The sequence below is a fragment of the Anguilla anguilla genome, chromosome 7, assembly GCF_013347855.1.
Source record: "Anguilla anguilla isolate fAngAng1 chromosome 7, fAngAng1.pri, whole genome shotgun sequence".
NCBI lineage: Eukaryota > Metazoa > Chordata > Actinopteri > Anguilliformes > Anguillidae > Anguilla > Anguilla anguilla.
Window position 1 is genome coordinate 29687365 of NC_049207.1, and position 21085 is coordinate 29708449.

A 21085-nucleotide genomic window follows, 5' to 3' on the forward strand; every position below is an offset into this window, starting at 1 on the left:
GAATGTCCAAATAAACAATATTGTCCATTATGTCATGGGTGGGGGTGTAGTTGCAGATGAGACTGCAGGGAGGGGGTGCTTGTTAAATGAATGACCAGAACAACAATGGTGGCGCAGTAAAACTCTGTATTCGGCATAGTTGTCGTGTATCGCCTACTAATGAAACTAAAACAAAGCGTTTCTGTTTTGAACTCATACATTGGTTGCAGAAGCAATGAATGTCTGAGTTGAACAGATGCATGTTGGCATGCCAAGGGAGTGTGCGCTAAGTGGTTAAGCTAGTTTGGTAAAAATGTTATTCATCACGTATCTGTGGCTTTTTGCATCTCCCCACACAAATCTTAATACTTTATTGCATGAGCAAAATCAGAACCCCTGAAATGTCTAGATTGAGTTGTTAGCTAGTTATTCACGTAGTTACCATGTTAGCAAGCTAGGCTACACATGCCAGCCTTTCCTCTGCCTGCCTACCTTAAAAGTTAAAAAATAAATAGCTCAATAAGAACTGGTAGCCCTTGTTGAGCATCACCCCGAAACTTGTCAACAATGCAGACAACATCCAGAGTGATGTGAGAGCCTGGATAACGCACTATCCACGGTTTCCAATGTGTTGAGGAGATTCAGGGCTTCCTCAATACTGGAAGAAAGTAACTATATCCAGTCTACATCAAAACTTTTTAATAAAGAATTATTTTAACTACAGTGGATAAAATAATGAATACACCCCCTTGAACAATTTTCAGATTTTGTTGACCTATAGCCTGGAATTAAAATGCAATAAATCTGCATATTTTTCTAAATCTACACACAATACATCGCCATTTCAAAGTGAAACATGAATTATAAAAATATTCTAACATTAAATAAAAATAAACAATTGCAATAACTTGGTATAACTAAGTATACACCCCTTTACTGAAGCATCCCTTTAACTATCTCAGGAATAGCCAATTGCTTTCAAGATCACACAATAACTCATTGTCCTACACCTGTGTGGAATCACAGAAATTAACTTGATGACGGAGTGTAGCACAGTGGGTAAGGAACTGGGCTTGTAACCGAAAGGTCGCAGGTTCGATTCCCGGGTAAGGACACTGCCGTTGTACCCTTGAGCAAGGTACTTAACCTGCATTGCGCTTCAGTATACATCCAGCTGTATAAATGGATACAATGTAAAATGCTATGTAAAAAGTTGTGTAAGTCGCTCTGGATAAGAGCGTCTGCTAAATGCCTGTAATGTAATGTAATGTAATGATGACGTGAATAAAAACAGCTGTTTACCATGGTCCCTCTGTTTGGAAGTGCAGTCTCACACAAAGGCAGCAGGCATGGGCTCCAAAGATCTCCCAAAACAAGTCCGTGACAAAGTTGTGGAAAGGTACACATCAGGTGAGGGATATAAAAATATTCCCAAGGCTTTGAAGATGCCTTTGAGGACTGTTAAGACCATCATTAAGAAATGGAAAGAGTATGGCACCACCTACAGTCAACCAAAATCAGGGCGTCCATCTAAACTAGATGACCAGGAGAGAAGACAATTAGTCAGAGAGGCTACCCGGAATCCAATGGCAACCTTGAAAGATCTACAGAGTTTTATGACCAACAGAGGGCAACATGTGCATCATACAACAATATCAAAGATATTGCACACATCATGGCCTGTACGGAAGGGTGGCAAGAAAAAAGCCATTTCTCAAAATGGTCCATCTGGAGGCCCGTTTTAAGTTTGCAAAAAAACACCTTGAGGATCCTGCAACAAACTGGCAGAAAGTTTTGTGGTCGGATGAAACCAAAATAGAACTTTTTGACATAAATGCCAAACGTTATGTTTGGCAAAAACCCAACACCGGCCATCACCAAAACAACATCATCCCGACCGTGAAGCATGGTGATGGCAGCATAATGTTGTTGGGGAACTTGTCAAGATTGAAGGGAGGATGGATGGAGCTAAATACAGGGAGATTTTGGAGAAGAACCTGAAGAGGTCTGCAAAAAGACTGAAAATGGGTCGTAAATTCATATTCCAACAGGACAATGACCCAAAGAACAAGGCCAAAGCTACCATGGAGTGGTTTGCAAAGAACAAGGTGGATGTTCTGGAGTGGTCAAGTCAAAGCCCTGACTTAAACCCAATTGAAAATCTGTGAAATGACTTGAAGGTTGCAGTCCATCAGCAAAGACCAACAAACCTCTCCCAGCTTGAACAGTTCTGCAAAGAGGAGTGGGAGAAGATCTCCAAATCAAGGTGTGCCAACCTTGTGCAGAGCTACCCAAAAAGACTGGTAGCTATAGTTGCTGCCAAAGGTGCTTCCACAAAGTATTGACTCAAGGGGGTGTATACTTAAAAAATGAGGAAATTTCAGTTTTGTTCATTAAATGCTCTCTTTTTTCAAATTAAAATGATTTCACTGCATTCATATGGTATGTTGTATACTTTCGGTCAGGGCAAAAAAAGTCCCATTTTAATCCATTAAATTTACAGACCACGACACAACAAGATGTAAAAACATTTAAGGGGGGTGTATTCATTTTCTATCCACTGTAGTTAAAATTAGAATTCTTGATAAGAATAAGAATTATTATTCTTATCTAAATAAGAGGTTTAGATAAACAGGATTTGCTTGAAGGCTCATTGAACCTGTAGCCCCATAGACGCCATGGTGAAGCTACTGGCAAAGCATAGAGGGGGAAGAAAACATCAAAAAAACTTGACAATGAAAGTTACATAAAATACTATCCGAACAGATAGGATTGATGAAAAATTGTATGAAAATAAGACCCAGGTTGAAATAAGAACAGATCTTTAATGTCTGCTTCACAAAATTTGTATTGTTTCCAGACGGGTTATATTTTGGGAAAGATATAGCAGCAGCTTGAACTGCTTACACCATAAAACCGGAATACAGAACGGCCAAAAGAAAAATAAACCTGCCGGTCACCGATCGTGTGTTATGGAGCAAAACCCGGCTGGCTCCGATCCACGGCCAAATGATCGGTGCACCCCTCCATTCGAGTATTCCACAAATTCATCTGATCCAGGTCTGAAACCTCCGGGTCAGAAGGTTAAAGCTTTAAAGGCCAAACTATCAAAATATATTATTGTATAAATATCTCTTTTTTTTTTTTTTTTTTTAAATGCTATTTAAACCATAATGCAGGGCAGGGACATTCAAGACTGGTCCTAGAGAACCAGTGTCTGGAGGGCCAGGGTATCAACATTTTTTTATATCTGACATGGTTCAACAAATAATGGTCTTGATTAGTGCCCACTAAATTAGCAGCTAGATCACCTGCTGGGCCATGGTTCCCCAAAACCACAAATGAGAACCTGTATTATTATATGTCGCAAATCCTAACACATATGCAGTATTCTATCCCTTTTTGCCTAACAATCAGGTTATGGTTAGGCTGGAGGAGGTAGTGGTACTTTACCTGATACAGTGTGTTGCTGGTAGTTGTAGGAGCAGGGGATCGCACCGATTGGAAGAGATGGTTTAGGATTACCTGGGTGTACTTCCTCCTCATCCTCTCCAAAGTGGTGGACTTTTTCATACTTTTCTAAATAGCTGCAGAAAAAAAAGATTAAAAACTAATTTAGAGCAGACTGAACCACTTTATGGTATCCCTTCTTTGATTACTCACTAAAGCCGCGTTTCCACCAAAAGCACCCGGAACTTTTAGTCCCAGGAACTACTTTTCAAGGAACTAAAAGGTTCCTTCAGCCCATGGTTGTCTGCATTTCCACCGCGGTCTAAAGTCCCGCGAAGATTAGGCAAATTAGCCCACTGACGTATGAAAAAGCGACGTTGTCGTCGGTCCATCTGTCCTATGATTTCTTCTGTAACCCCATACTACCACTGAAGTAGCCTACATTATTTTCTAATAACCGGGACAGCCCGGAGGGGTTTATTCCACTTATATACAACGGGTTACCAACAATGACTATATATGGTTACTTTTGTATTTATTGATTTTTATCGATTTAATTACCTGGAATTGAAATATTCTTCTGCAGCCGTTTGGGCATATTTTACCGCTGTCAAGCAAAACTGTTGTTGGTAGTTGAACTTGGACCGTTGTTATGCAACAAATAGGATATAACAGGCCAATAGTCAGATTGTAACCGTTTTATATATCCTCTCAAACACATTCATTATGTTTTTATGCAAACATTCACTTTCATGTCTTGACATCCGAGGCGACAGAATGCATTCACATTTCCAATATAACTGGCAACAACAGCAGAAAACATGCACACGTTGTAAACAATTAGCTGTTTGATTACTTTCTCATCGTCAATTCCATATAGGCTAATCGCAAAATGACAAGAATAGAACGAAAACTCGGACTTGCGTGAAAATTTAAATTAGCAGTGGTACAGCCACCGTTTTCTTTCCTTCGAAGTTACTGCTAGCCGAGCAGCAAAGTGTGCCCTCCAGATGCAAACCATGCACCATAAATTAGTTCATAGTCTTCCTGGTCTTTTTGTGGAATTGAAGAATGGCAGAGTAAAATTACGGCAGTCCGAAAAAGCTAAAGGGACGATTACTAGAATTACCTTTTATTTTACCCTGACAAAAAGTGCGGAAGGTGATTTCCAGTTTGCTTTTACTGTATCACCAATGTGAATTACGCAGAACTACCGCATACCTCACATAACTGTATCAAACGTTTTGAGTCAATTACAACGGGCTAACAAAGAAAATCCGGAAGAAAATATTCAGCAACCGAATTAATCCGTTTGAATGTTTTGGTACGTAATATGCTGTCCCAGCACGAATGCTTAGCATTTTATAAAACGTATACTAAAGCAAGAAAAGAACAGAAGAGCACACGTTATAATTCCAAGACGTTGGCAGGCTATAACCAAAACTAGGCTATTGCGCCGCATAACATACACGTTTGATTTGAAGTTATTATGAAAATAAATCGGTTTGCGGCTGCAGATTTTTAAACATGGCGGTTAGAAATAAAACACTGCAAGTAGTCGACCAATCATAAATTTTCAGCGCTTGCCCCCCACCCCAAAGGTTCCGGTACTTTTGGAAAGTACTACCCCCCAAGCAGGAACTTTTTTGGGGGTAAAATAAAGCCCCCGGAACTAAATTTTGACCCTAGTTCCTGCGGTCGAAACGCACTGAGTTCCTCAAAAGGTTCCTAGTTCCGGGGTAAAGTTCCTGCGGTGGAAACGCGGCTTAACATGGTCCAAAATTAACTTTTTGGCTTACCTGCCAAGCTGGCTGGGAGATGAAAAAATTTACCGGCCAGACAGATCTTTTACCAGCCAAAAATAATAAATTGCTTTTTACTATTGCAATTTGCTATTATTACTATTTAGCATGTCATCTTGGTCTCATATACGATTCTCAATCAATATTATAGTAGTGCAGTAATAATAGTAGTAACATTAACTATATTAATTCAACTGTTTTAACACTAAAGTGTAACACATTTGAATGAATAAATTCAGTGGTATTCGCCTTTAAGTGCAAAAAGGATCATTTATTAAGGAGTTTGAGAATATAACAATCATATCAAATTTGCCAAATCAAGACTTAAGTTTATTGTTGCTAGAGGCTACAGCCAGCAGTACTCATAAATATAACCAACCAGAGAGCACGTTCTTCACCATGTAAATTTTGTTTCATTGTTTATGTTTCACTGATATCATTTAACGTTTTAGTCGAGGACATCGTTTTTGTCCATATGGTTAGTTTAAAATGTAGTGCCAGAAGACAACCATAACAATCTTTTTTTCTTATTCACCTTTATTTATTTCGAAATTTGATGTTGAAAACATAGTTGAAAACTGTCTAATGACGTGGTTGTTATGATATCCTGAACGTGTTTCCCTTAGCTACCGCAAGTAGCCAACGTTATATGATAGCTACGTTAAGTTATGATAGAATGATAGCTTAAACGTTAGCTAACTGGCTAATTATTGTTAACTTAGCTAACGTTAGCTACCGTGACCAAACGTTAGCTAACTTGTCGTTAGCGGTCTCTTCGGCCTGAAGTTTGCCTGTTTTCTTTCTCTTTCCTGAGGGCTCCACTCCCGCAATAAATCTCCACATGGCTGGGTTTGTTCCAACTGCCCGGATGACAACAAGTACCTCACGTACTATAACAATAAATCGCACGGTTTGATGACTGATGCAATTACGTACTACGCACGACCCAGGCAGCACGGCAGATCTAGCAGATTTAAGTGACAGCAAACCAGCAGCTTTCTCCAGCGCGTGTAGGAAATTCTTTTTTTTTTATACCGGCCAGAGTGGCGGGTGGTCTCCATAATTTACTCGCCAAAGACTAAATTTACCCGCATTTGGTGACTGGCGAGTGTTAATTTTGGACCCTGCTCCCAAAAAGATTTTCATTTGTGTGCTGAAGGATAAAGCTTCATCATTGGCTTGCCCTGCCCAAAAGATTTTGTATCATTAGTATTAAACAAAGTATTATCCCTCCATTTTCCATGTGCTGTAGTTTATTTTATGCCTGTATCATTATTGTGTTAGGTAGTTGGACGGAGACCAACACAACACCCCCCCCCCCCTTGCCACTGAATGGACCAGCTCTCAGGCGAGGTTCTTAATTTCAAGAGCAGAGGCTGTGTCACCAAAACATCTTGGTCCAAAGTTGAGATCTGCCAAGATAGCATTTTTCACAAATGTGGATTACAGAAGCAAATCTCAACCTACTTTAGGAATTATATCTTACCTTACTCCATCCTACTTTATCTCAGATTAGGAAATCCTAAATGCTCAATATAAAATGCTTAGTTGTTGTGTCCCTTACCCAACAACCGATGCCACTTTTTTAATCTCGCAAACAGCTGATCGGTTGGGTACCATTAGTAATATAGCTCTAACAGACATTGAGCACTGTGAGAATGGACTAAAAACAACTGGCATTATATTTCAAAACAGACAAAATAGAAGTGTTGCCATCTTTGATAAAAAAATTTAGCCTCTTAGCGCAAAGCCCCTAGTGGTCGGCACGCCGGCGTGCCGAGATTACTAAACTCAGACATTCAGTGCTACTGCAACCAAAGTACGAGTTAAAAACAGAAACGCGTTGTTTTAGTTTCATTAGTAGACGATACAAGACAACTATGTCGAATATGCAGTTTCGCAGCACCACCATTGTCGCTCTGGTTGTTCATTTAACACACACCCCCTCTCTCTGCAGTCTCATCTACAACTACACCCCCCACCCATGACATAATGGACAATATTGTCTATCTTGGCATTCATAAAAATATTCTTTCACCACTCAAAAAGCGTATTCCGCCATAGCAACAACATAACCCCAACAATAGCCCTAAGATATGCCAATACAGCAGTGAAAACGCTACTCACTGAATAACGAAATAAATGAGAAAAAGGTTTTAAAAATGATACCATGTCATTCTACAGTCAATATCTGGGACTAAATATTGAATAAATATACAACCTTACTACTGGTTTTACGCATAGAGATGTCCCTTTTATATTGTCTTGTACAGTCCTTTTTTGAAATATAGCCTACGTGCATTTGGGATGCCTGGGTACCTTCCAAAATAGCTGTGCGTAATACCACACGTGTTGTTTACGGCGTTGTCGCCCTTTTTAGTACAGTCTGGCTTGATTGACAATTCATTTATTCAGTAGGTGAGAGTATAAGCTTTCTAACGATGTATAATATGTCTAATTTTGCTTTTGGAATAGCGTTTTATAGGTCAGCGTAATCGAAAGTGTTGTTATATCGCATTCACTTACGCATTCACTCTGTGGTAACAATAAAAGACGCTGCACCTAACGAAACGTTGCCAACGATTTTTTGTAATCTTGGAAATACTATTATTATTGAGGACTTCTGGGCATAGCTAAGCCATATGTTTGCTGATAGACCTAGCTGACATCGTTTTCTGGTGTAAGACAGAACCGGATAGAACTATATCATTGATTTACTGTCTCTGTCTCTATCTACTGAAAACAGATACGATTTCATCATTGTTATGTAAGTATTACTGCTAAAAATATTTCGGTTATATACGTTATTTTTTTAATTGAGTGTCTTTAAATAGGTTAGTGGTATTTTATAATGAGGATATTTCACACTGTAATGTAAGCGTTCGTTGGTAGTCTAGTAGTTTTTGCGATGCATGCAACAGTGATGACAAGAGTGTTTGAACATTGCCAAAACGTGGTGGACGGTTGAAAATTGTTTTCATGTCGTCCCATCCCCATACAAGAAAACATACGAGAGTACAGAGTATAGAAATACATATAAGAGTTAATTATTACACATTTAGGTACTGTACAGCGTTGTGTCACAATATTTTAGCATTATTTTTAAATCTGACATCAATGTTTCATCTTAAACCTTCATAAGGGGCTCATTTATATGCTTTACAATGGACAAAAAGCATTATATTCCTTTTAGGAGAGATTTTTGACATGTTTCTGGACCCCTAGCTATTTTATTTGTAGTGAAATACGTGAATATGTTGTGATTTACAGCAATGGATAATTTAGACATTTTGGGTAGATATGCAGACGCTGGGTACACTGCTTAGTTTTTGCTTCATAGATCTTTAGTAGTTCTACATATCCACCCTTAGATTTTATGAACTTGTGGTCAAGACATTTTTGATCCAGGACATGCATAGTTTAACCTGCTGTATATATGCAATCTCTCAGTATTTCATTGCAAACTAAAAAAGCAAATTCATTTTAGATTTTTTGCCTAGACAATTGCATCTGAGGCACTTTATTTCTTCCAAAATTATGAATATAAAGTAATTTCATTTAAGCCATTTATCAAGTTTCTGTGGTGTTCACATCTTCAGTTGTAAAGCTTTAAATAGGGTACCCCCTAAATGGGCAAGGATTGGCCAGATTTGGCTTGTGCACTAAGGGGTTAAGCTCATTCTTTTTGGGAAAGGTTTTTCAACTTTGACTCACAAAGTCAAAGAGCGGGAGTGGGCAAAATTTGCCTACAGTGTTTTAGCAGTATCAGGAGTGTTGAGGCGATAAAAAAGAAACAACCGAGAAAGTAGGCTGAGAAACCGCAGACATGCACAACTCTTCCGACATCCAGATTCTGGGTCTATTCGAAAACGTGCATTACAAAGGTAAGAAATAGGCTACTGTTAGAGAGGAGACTATTTTTCTTTTATTTTGATTGTTTGCTTTAGTAAACAGATTTAAATTGACACAGGCCTTCCTGGCAAGACAGCAAGAAAGTGACAAGTTTGGCACACTGGCAACAATTAATCTTTCGGACCTGGAGGGCAAGGGGTCACCAGTGCCTGCTTGTCAGCTTGATCCAGCCACACCGAAACTGCCCCCATGCAAGTTAGGTCAAGTGAACAGCCAGTCCCTAACAAACAATATGAAGGGGATACAACACATTCATTATATCAGGCACAGACTTCTTGCCTTCAGAAATGTTTTAGGAGATGTTAGAAAGTATGTTTGTCTGCAACACATCCATGAAAAGTGTCATTTGTGACAAATGACACTGCTAATCAATTTTAGTTGTTCACAACCTACTTATGAAACATTGTAGGCCAATCACACTTGTAATAGAGATATGCAAAGTGACAGGCCGTCTCACAAATGATTCATAGTATATCAAAATTTGACAGCATCGCTCATAGATGTGTGTTAGATTCTCTATAAGAGAATCTAACACCTGGCTGTGGCTCTACTAATAAGCAGCTCAACAAGATCTCTAGCTGTTGAATGAAGTGTGCTTGGAAAGGGTTGGAATGAAACCTACAGGATGGTAGATCTCCAGCATTTGGCTGGTTACTGCTGGTACTTATGTTAATTATTAGTGATGCACTGACATGAGAATTTCTGACTGAACCGATTTCAATTATTTAGGGAAAACGCTGACCAATGTCGATACTAGGGATGGGCATTTTAAGTAATTTCCATATTCGAGTACTCGCATTAAATTATTATAGAGTACTTTAGTACTCGCAAAAAAATAAATAAAAAATATAACGTAAGAATAGGGTCCGAAATGAACACCCAAGCGAAAATGCGGGTAATTTTTTTAAACCGATATGATTAATTCCGCGTCAGCTCTGATTTGGTGTCTGTAGGTTAGCCTAAGCTACATGCCACCCGACTTTCTCAAATCTGCTCACGCTAAAGGCTCAAACTTTTGGCTCACGCTCTCAGCTGACAATATATGTTGAGTGTAAGTCAGCCTATGCATGTTATGTTTTATTAATAAACTGTTCACTGAACGATGCGTGAGAATTTTACCCGTGTAAATGATATCGCTGTTAAAAAGCATCGTTTTTGTTTGTTTTTTTCTAAAATGTTAACTAAGCATTTGTTTTGGTGTAGCCTACTTTATTTGATATGGTCGACTCAACTCATGGTCGACTCGACTCAACCTTATTGAATTCAGTTCGTGCGCTACATTATAACCGCGGGTACTGTTACATTTGCGTGATCTGGATTCTAATCTGCAGTCATCGCCTAAACAAAAAATAAACAGATGAGCAGTGCTCATATTCGTGAATTGATCACTTGTTTTGTTAGGCTGACTGATGTTTCATTTCAAATGGGTAATTTATGACGCATCTAAAAATCCCAATAAGCCTACCTTTCTGCGCTGCACTGTAGAGATTAGCCTACATAAAGAAAAACTATATCCACAAACATTAAGATGTTGCAATAATTTCAATAATTCAATAATTCGGCTGGTAAAAAAGCTGTGGCAGGTTTACTTTTTCATCTCCAGCCACCTTGGCCCCTATAGCTGAACAGTTAATTTCGTAGACTGTAAGAATATCTATTACTAGGCTTTCACATTTATGTAAATTGGCCAACAACGGAAAACAAGTGCAATTTGAAATTAATTTATTGAACAACCAGGCTTCAATTAGCCCATTAAACCATAAATTCAAAGTTAACATAAATAAGAAAAATCTATTAAAAAGTTGTTGTAACCCCAAAAAGAACGAACACAGAGTCCAGGTAAGTGACTACGTTTTATTGATTCTTCTTTTCTGCCCGCTCTACACTGGTAGTGTAATACGGTAGATGAAGCCTAGAGCTCCACACAGTGGATAACCTGAATATATCACACAAGTTAACAATATTTAGGCTAAATGACGGAATTTTGCGCAACAGTGCAATCCACTTGTTAAGTCTGACGTCACGTGTGACGTTTTCCCATTTCCGGGTCCAAACGCTCCTTCAGATCCCGAACCTGTGAACCTTTTCACGATCACTTCCTTCTTTAGTGAGGCACCATTGAGGGTTAAAAAGGGTCTAAATTCTTTCAACTCCAATAAAATCAATACGTTACAAAATCCAGCATTCTAAAGCAGTTAAAACAGCAACATTATTCTTTCGATTTTGAATTGTTGTAATGTCCCCTCCCCTTTTCAATGTCCAATTTCGCAATAGATGGCAACTTTGAATCACGGTGCTAGTTACTTCATTTAGGGATGCCAACCATCCCACAAAATACGAAATAGTCCCTTATTTGGACAGTAGAATAGGCGTTCCGCATTTAACTCATGGCTACGGGACGCATTTTCATCCGTTGGTAGTAACCGCTGTTTTTCATACAAATCAATAGTTAGCTAGCCAGCCGGCATAACAAGCATGCTGTGAGATCGTTCTGACCTAAAACCTAGAATTTTAACATTGGCTAGGTGACAAGTGACGGCGAACCTATAATAAAGATAACTGACATTCAAACCCGGCTTGAGTGTCTTGGAAAAACGCAATGTCTACACTGCTAAACCGCAACATTATAAAAAAGGAAGACAGAGCTAGGGAGACTAATTTGATTTAGTTATGGTTTCACGTAGTTGTCTTAAATAATGTAATGGCAAAAATGACCAAAATTTGTGCTAATTGTATGGTATAAAATTATAAACTATAAAACTAAATAACCATAGAAGAAGGAACTATTTTTTTCTTGATAGAATGGTTTCATAGAATTAACGACCAGAGGTTTTTGCTTAACAACGGAGCAATTAGTAGAACTACCAGTATTTTCCAATAATGGGACAGCCCGTCGTGGTTAATTCCTTACATATAATACAGTGGTAAGAATATTTGGTAGCAGGTGTACAGTAATGATAAACTAATGTAGACAGGTCGTGCACTAATGTATATGCATAATGAGAACTGATAAGGTAAGAACAGGTAAGAACAGGATGTAAACAGCTACCTAACGTTAGCACCCACTGGCGCCAAACTTTGTTTTTCTTCATTCGTTTAAGAATTGTAACTTAATTATTAACTCCAGCCATTTCCTCTTCTCGCAAGTAAAGCGGTAGAATGACAATTGAATAGTTTTTTTGGACTCAGATCTATTCAAACAACAAGGGACACCGCACTGCGGCATGTTGAAAAGACGAGAGCCTCAGCCAAAGCAGCAGAGGCTTGGACCCGGAAACAGTATTATCGGAAGGTCGATACGTCACTGCTAAACAAGCGGATAAACTCTAGACACGGTTATCGGGAAGCGATCAAGTTTAAACAATATTAATTAGGCCTACATCACTGCATCCCGTACAAAAAATGTAAACTTTTAATATAGAACAGGGTCAATTTATGTTTATATTTATTATAAATTTACAAAGCAAAAAAATAAATAAAAAAATGCGAGTACTCTATACGTTGGAACGAATACTGACGTCCAAATCGAGTACTCATGCCTATCCCTAGTCGATACCGATGGTTTGGCGGTTCTGTTTGTGTGTGTCCTCAAAATCAAGTAGGCTACATGCACCACATTTGGTGAGGATTGGACATAGTTACAGCTGTTTTAGTAAAAATGCCCACGCCCACAACAATTGATTGACATGGACAATGTCATGGACAGTTTGCATCATCAAAAAAAAAAAAAAAAGTGATAACTTTTTTCTGGATACACCAGGCATGCTCTGTATCAAATTGAGCAAAGATTGAATCAACTTTGTAGAAGAAGCAAAAAAATAAGCTTTTTTTCAAAATGGTGGAACATCCAAAATGGTTCCTGATGGTGTTCCTTGAGGCAAAGCTTCTCTCACAAAGTAGGATCTACTGATGTAAACTATATGATTTTCCATTTACCATTGATTGACATGTCCTAGACAAATGGTTTGCAGCATCAAAAAAAGTGTTAACTTTTTTCCCGGTAACTCCAGGCATGCCCAGTGTCAACATAGGTGAAAATTGGATCAACTTTGTAGAAGAAGCAAAAAAATGTAGCTATTCAATATTCAAAATGACGGAAACCTTTGGCATACAATATACAACTGGTTGAGCCATGAGCAAGGAACCTGTGGAAAAATTTTGATTCTAGATCACACGGTTCAGGAGTAATTGGCCAAAACATAAATGTTTGTGTTACAGCGCCACCATCAGGCCAAGTGATGTCATTGCTACAATCTGAGTAGTGGGGGGGCATAGGAAGATACCTGCCCAGTTTCATAGCTCTACTATTTTGTTTTTGTTGCCCATTGTGCTTTAGGGAATAATAATTATTATTATTACAGGGTTCATACACTTTTTCACCAATGATTTTCAATGACTTTTCCATGACTTATCCACAACCTTTAACTGAATTTCCATGACCAAAACAAATGACTATCTCAGCGGGACGATTTAAAATTATTTATTGTAACACTAAGTAAAATTAGGTCTGCATCTGAAACATATGGTGCCTCTCTAAAACAAATAAACACCAGACAGACACACTTGGATACATTCTTTCATATTTTAATTCGAATAGTTTAACATTTTGTCAATGTCTCAAACAGGGCTCGAAATTGCGACCATTTTGGTCGCATATGCTCCCAAAATTTAATCTGTGCGACTTCGAAATATAATTGGGAGCATTTGTGCGAGTGCAAATAATTGTTCTGGTGCAACCTTTTTTTTTTTTTCTTCAGTCGAACGTCTCTTCCTCTGTACATTCGCTAGTTAGTACACTCAGTATGTGCCTTGTGAGCTGACGGTGACCCTTCTAACCAATCGTGAGCTTGACATTCTTACCTTTAATGCTGATTTTAAATTGGTTAATATTAGCCTTCAATCACTCCCTTCTGTAGCACTCCACTGTCACGCGACACAGAGAGCTAATGCGTTTACTTATGTTACCTGAAGACAAAAATTTATGTTCAATTTATTAGCGTTATCGAAAGCTGAAAATTTGAAGCGAACGATTACGGCATTTTTTTTGAAACATTAACGTAGTGTTTTGTGTAGCGACCCGGTTGAAACAGCTAATTTCTCCGATGCAGTTTACTGGCGGTTGATTTAATTAGTGGTATTAATGTGACGAGAAGCGCTTTGTCGTTTGAATGCATAACACGCAATTCCTTGAAGAGTCGACACATTTTAGGCGTGACAGTTTAACTGTTACTTGTAAACCGTACTGTTATATTGTCGTTTTTTATCAATAAAAAATCTATTGCATATATTGTTGGTGCTCCTTACATTTTGGTGGGTGCTCCTAACTTTTTAAAATTGAGAGCACCAGTGCTACCAAGTAAAAAAGTTAATTTTGAGCCCTGATATATTATTGAAGCTGCACTTCCCTGGCATATTGTTGGCACAATGGGGCCTACGTTTACTAACTGCTACATTAGCAGTTACTCACGCCTGTTGGGCGTGCCTGCAAACAGACTGACCCAGACCGAATTAACTTCTCTCACCACCAAAATAACGCGAAGGTTACGTGCCAATTTACGTTTTATTAACTATACATACCATTTTTATGATTGGATTAATTAGCAATTGTATTTGATGCAACTTTAGCTATATTTCCATTACTTTTCCAAAACTTTTCAAAAAACATAATTTTCCATAACTTATCCAGGGCCTGGAAATTGCATTTTAAATTTCAATGACTTTTCCAGGTTTTTCATGACCGTACGAACCCTGTTATTATTACATTAATAATATAAAACAGAACAAAAATTATAGGTTTCAAGCCTCGCTGCTTGGACCGCTAATAATAACAGTAACGAAAATATCTTAAACTATTGGTAACATATAAAGCGAATAAACAATCTTGCTGTTGCTTTAAAGATAAATAAATAAATAAATAAATAAATAAATAAATAAAAATCGGCTGAGTTGGCTGATGCACCCCTACTACAGAGGCTACACAGCAAGATGCAAACCACTTGTTAGGAGCAAAAACAGGATGGTCAGGTTACAGCTTGCTAAGAAGTACATAAAAGAGTCTGCAGAGATGTGGGAAAAGGCCTTGTGGATAGATGAGACCAAAATTCAAGAGCAAAGCATGGAGGCCAAAAGGAACAGCCCAAGACCCAAACCATACCAGCTCATCTGTAAAACATGGTCATGTGGTTGTTATGGTTTGGGTGTATGGCTGTCACAGGTACTGGCTCACTTGTCTTCATTACTGATGCAACTACTGATAGCAGTAGGAGTGCACAGATACATCCAATCGAGTTCAAACAAACACTTCAAAATTAATTGGATGGCACTTCATCCCACAGAAAGACAATGATCCCAAACATACTGCTGGAAAGTCAAAAACAGGAAATTCTTAATTGGCCCTACCAATCACCGGATCTAAATCCAGTTGAACATGCATTCCATATGCTGAAGAGAAAACTTAAGGTAAATAGTCACCAAAACAAGCAGAAGCTGAAGCAGAAGGCTATCGTACAAGCATGGGAGGGCATCACTGGAGAAGCTACTCAGCACCTGGTGATGTCTATGGGTCACAAACTTCAAGTCACTTCATGAAAATGTTATGTAAAGGTTACTAAACATTTCATTTACATTAGTATGTCCCAAACATTAATGGTGCCCTGGAGTAGAGGAGGCTATGTATAAAATGAGCTGTAATTTCCACATTGTGTAACCAAAATGTATAAAAAATACCCTTTAATAAAAGCTGAGAATCTGCACTTTTGCAATGTGAAATCAATAAAAAAAAATGCCGTTGTCCCAAACATTATGGAGGGCCCTGCATATTCTATAAAATAAAAAAAACAGGCAGAATACTAAATGAATATGAAAAGTCAAGAAAGCTTTTCTTTAAAGGGAACCCCATCTGTTAAGACCTTAATATGGTGTGTAAATGCCTTCAATTATATAAATAATATAAAATCCATCAATTTGTAGGTCGTCATTCTTTTTACCGTCGCAATGCATTCCGGGTAGTGGCATCAAATGGTTGCACTTGTCTTGGTCCATTGCTCTTATCCATTGAAAATGTTTTCTGGTTAGCATTTTCATTCCCAGCCAGTGCGGGACATTACTCAGGAGGAAAGCACGAGGGACAGCTCAAATAAATCATCAAATAAATTAAAACGATAAAGATCGGGAGGAGACTAGAGTAGGGCGTAAGACTAGAGATGGTGTCTGTGCGGAGACTGCTCATCTATGCCATCGACAGAGATGGAAAACTTGCTTGTTGTAAAGAGCTGCGCTTTCTAGCAGCCACGGTTCAACGTCACTTGACCATTTGGATTAAACTATACTTTTTGGTGAAACTGAAACGTGTCTTCTTCCCCATTAACTAAATTGATGTAACATTATTGATCCACACTGTATATATAACGTGGATCAATAATAATGTTACGATATTAGCTTAAACAGGTGATAATACCTCCTTTAAATGCATAATACCTAAATGATAATATGTGCTGATGCACAAGGCGTTAACTGAATCTATCCTATTCAGATATCCCATGTATTATATCACACACAAATTCTGTGGCATTGTATGGATAATTTTCACGATTAATAACCGCAACTGTCGGGACAAAACAACCTCCAGCGCAACCGTTTTACGTCATCTACTCAAAGTGCAATGTGAGTCTAAAATAATGGGCCAAAACAAAAAGGCTGGGGGTTTTTTTGTTGCTTTTTTTTAAAACTCAAATCTATTGTTTTACAACACGTTTCCATAGTTGAAGGCATTTACAAAATATTAAGCCATGTAAGTCTTAATAGGCAGGGTTCCCTTTAAGAAAAGGAACACCACTGGTGACATATTCTATCCTAGTTTTGTTGCATATTCTCAAAGTGAAAGCTTCCATTGATGTTTGCTGAGAATTAGATGCAAGATCAAGCTCACTTACTCAGACAAGTGCTTATATCTTGCATGATTTTTGCATTGTTCCAGTGCTGTTGGAGCATGTTAGCTCAGTGTTGCAAAGTTTACATTTGACTTCATTTTCTGGGAAATTTCCTATTCCATTCATTGCAAAGAATTTCAAGGAATGAAAGTTTGATTTTTGCACGCGTGCATGCAGACATCTGCGTTATTACTTGAGAACTAACACATTTCCCTTGTCCATATGACAGCCTCACTCCATTGACAAAACAGGCACCAGATCGGCACTAATCTATGTGTACGGCAATCACAGTGAGAATAAGCCATTGTAAAATGTCAATAGTTACAAATGAATTTAACAGCACTGGTACTTAAAAATGTGTTTAATGGTTTCCAGATTTTCCTAAAGGTGTTGCATTTTTGTTAACATTTAGCAATTAAACGTTTAGAAGTGACACCCCAAATCTACACTCACAATGTGTATTTTGGTTTTTTATTAGTACATTTAACTCGCATTTGCACATTTCTGATGCCTGCAAATACACTAACTAGCGCAGTGTTGCGAGCCAAGTTCGGCTCGTTGTTGCTCATACAACTCAGGTCAACCCACGTGGATAAGAGCATCTCTTAAATTAATGTAACGTAACTTAGGATAAGAGTAGAGATGTCATTTGGTCAGTTCTCCACTGCATATCAGAATAAAAGCATTAAAAGAATGAAAGCATTAAAAATTTAATCTTGCAAAAAATTTTTTGCAAGATTAACTTTTTTTCAAAAATATATTGCATAAAATCTGTATACAGAATTGTTTGATCTAATTTTTTTGCAATCAATGCAGTTTCTCAGACCACAGTACATAAACAATTTAAAATACTATAACCTGAATAAGGCCTTAGTTTAAATGAGGGGATAACGGAGTGATTTTCAACGAAACAGCTGTATCTTTAAGACAAAGTACACTCCTCCAATGTTTAGCTGGCACTTTGTGGTATGATGTCATGAGCTAGGTTTTCGGGACCTGACTGTAGGTTCAAAAACCTGGCAACCTCCTTCAGGCAAAACCCACCATCAGTCACTTACACTGAAAGCACAAGATGCAAACAGCAGTGCACCAAGGGAAAAGACATTGAGTGTCGTTCTAAATGACGTGCATGGCATTTCAAAGCAATTCCCAACCAACACTTTAAGCATCAAACTTTTATTTCATCGAACACTTTTGAATAGAGCTCATCAGCTGTGCCATCCTAAATTCATGCACCCTGAAAAAGGGAACCCGCACCATTATAACGTAGCCCTAAACATACCAAAATCCATCGACTTAATCTGCACATACCATGGAAACATAGTAGAAAATTCAGTGTGAAATTTTTTTTATTTTGTCAGCTCACAACTCAAAGCCTGAAATGAACCACAGGCTCACACCGAACAGTTACTCTGCTATGATAACCCTTCTAGGCATCATTACATGATTGCTTTTCATCTACAAATGATGCACAGGATCATGGTGTCAAACTAAAGGTTCTTATGTGCCATTATATGTCCAAAAGAAAAATTTTATATGTAACCGGATGTTATTTCTAAAGCACAAAATATTTTTGTCGTTTTTAGAACAACATTCAACAGATGATAGCAAGAGCACAGACAACTTCAGAGTGGGATCTCTTGTAGTGTTAGAATGAGTTGATAAACTTTATTAACATTGTCAACCAATTTTAGAAATGAACACTGAGAAAATAGTTCCAGGTCACATGAACCTTGTTGATGTTGTGGGCAGTGAGAAACACTAGATGGAGTGCTAGGAGCGCCCATGTGTCAGTGTTAAAAAACAAAAAATTATCGGTCCTACATATCGGCCACTTCGTCCTTGACTACCGATACAGATATGTACAGACATGTACCGATACAGGTTAATAATAATGTTGATAACTTCGCAGTGTTGCTTAGGACAGAGGACACGTTCTTTCGAGGAAAAGATGCATAACGTTGTCAAAATTTTACCGATATTTAAAATATTTGTTACATGGCCGCACAATCGTCCTTAAATTATGTTCGCGTTCACGCACTGATGTGTCAAGAGAGAGAGGCAGCTTGCACAGCAAAATGACTGTCAAGCATATGTCACTTTGACCATACTTTAGGAAAGTAAAATAATTGCACCAATCAACACACTTTCAGGCAAAGTTCTATGCAGGATTTTTTAGCTTTGCTCTGGTTGTGTTTAAAATCAAAGACATCTCCTCCTCCATCTTCAATCATGCCCAGTCACTCAGAGTACACCACCTAATGGAGCTAGCTGAATAGCTCAAGGTAACATTATTTACAGGTTCAACAGAAAAAAGCCAACTCCGCGTTGCTTTTCATCCCCTTGGGGAACTTCAGCTGATGCTAACGAGGAAACGCAATTCCAAGGTTAACTCGAGTTCTTGGATTTAAGACCAGTCTTTTTGCTTCCCAGTATCTGGGCACCTAGCTAGTCAACGAGCAACAAACTGCAGAAATCTGATCCCAAACGACAGGCTCTGTAGCCACACCCACCCCTCCCCACACAGAAAAGAGTGCCATGCCCAGAAACATCCCGAACACATTTCAGAATAAGGAATACAGATGAAGGTGCACAAATTTGGCGAAAGTACTTGGACAGGGATTGCCAGTGCATCATAAGATATCCCATGGTTAATTACAATATTTTCAAGGTCAAAAATCCTGCATAGTATGCCTTTAACTCTCCAACCTGAAAATTGTTGAGAACTGAAAACATATAGCCTATATTTCTTTTCATTTCTGAAAAATATGCTAAAATACTGACAAAGTCATCGATCAGTGAGCTTATGGATCAATGACTGAATATTCCACTTTATCCTGACACCGAACTTGATGGGAGATGGTGCCAATACGAGAGACACTAGCGTAGCAACTTGTGGCTGTGTGGTCTTTACACTGAACGGGCATAATCACCAGCCATGTGCCTCGCTATATAAAGTGGAAATCCTTAATTTTCTCATTTAAAAAAAATGCCACATTTGATACCTTTTCACAGCGGCATTTCTGTACAAATGTGTTTGCACACTGTAATTGCTCCTCCATTTTCCACTGGTGGTGCCGGGTGCCATTATCCCACCAAGTATTCAACTGTGATGACACACACACAGGAACTTGCATGCCAAATGTGAAAAAGCAAGTGCCTAAAATCCAAAAGGTGCCTTTAAAATTAGGACAGTTTTTTGTCTCTAAGACAATCTTCATTCTCCAAAATATGCCAACAATGGATTACCTTCTAAGATAAATGAGTCCTCAGTGTGCCCCTAATAATAGCTTTGTACCAATGGAACTCTGGTATTAGTCACCAGATCCACCAAAACAAAAAAATTAAGGATTTCTATTTTCAGGTGAAAGGTGCTTTGTTCTTCCAGAATTCAAGCCTTTGCTGCTGTTTTCAAATTGGACTAGTTTGTGAAAATTGTGAAAAGACCAACCAAGGAGCATTCAATCTTCTGTTGGAAAAACTAGGAAGTGCATTGAACACTGGTGATGGCACTGGCTCAAAAAAAAGTTATTCACAGAAACATACAGAAAGTCCTTTCAGTACAAACATGTGTGGTGCACTTTAGCCATTATAAATCACCAAAGGCAACACTAAGACACCTGAATTAAAACACTGCTTATGGAATACAAGCAATGTTTAAAAATGTTTCCATGAAGTTGAGGGATTTTTGTGAAAAGTGAAGTTATACTCCCAGCAGAGAAAACTGGCAGGAGGAACATTCATTTGATTATTTGCCCTAAACTGAGCAGCTAACCAACTGATTTAGCCGACTGGCAGAAATATTTTCTTGTAGATCCGTACAGACATACAAACAGCAGTAAATGTCCCCTTGCCACAGCCAAGAGCACATTTACAGCACATTTGAACACAAAGGTCATAATTTTTCCTACTGTCAAAAGTACAATATCAGAACAGTGATACAAATTACTTCAGGTCGTATTGAACAGCAAGCTTTCATACCAATATAGAAATGCCTAATAAGCAGTATTGTAA

At 38.3% G+C, this 21085-nt stretch overlaps 1 protein-coding gene across 1 annotated transcript in view; it reads right to left on the reverse strand.

Annotated features, from left to right (window-relative positions):
- arid2 (AT rich interactive domain 2 (ARID, RFX-like)) overlaps positions 1-21085 on the reverse strand; it is a 211613-nt gene that overhangs the window by 187504 nt on the left and 3024 nt on the right. Inside the window, 1 exon segment of the mRNA XM_035425440.1 lies at positions 3433-3566. Within this exon segment, the coding sequence (XP_035281331.1) occupies positions 3433-3566 (134 nt within the window).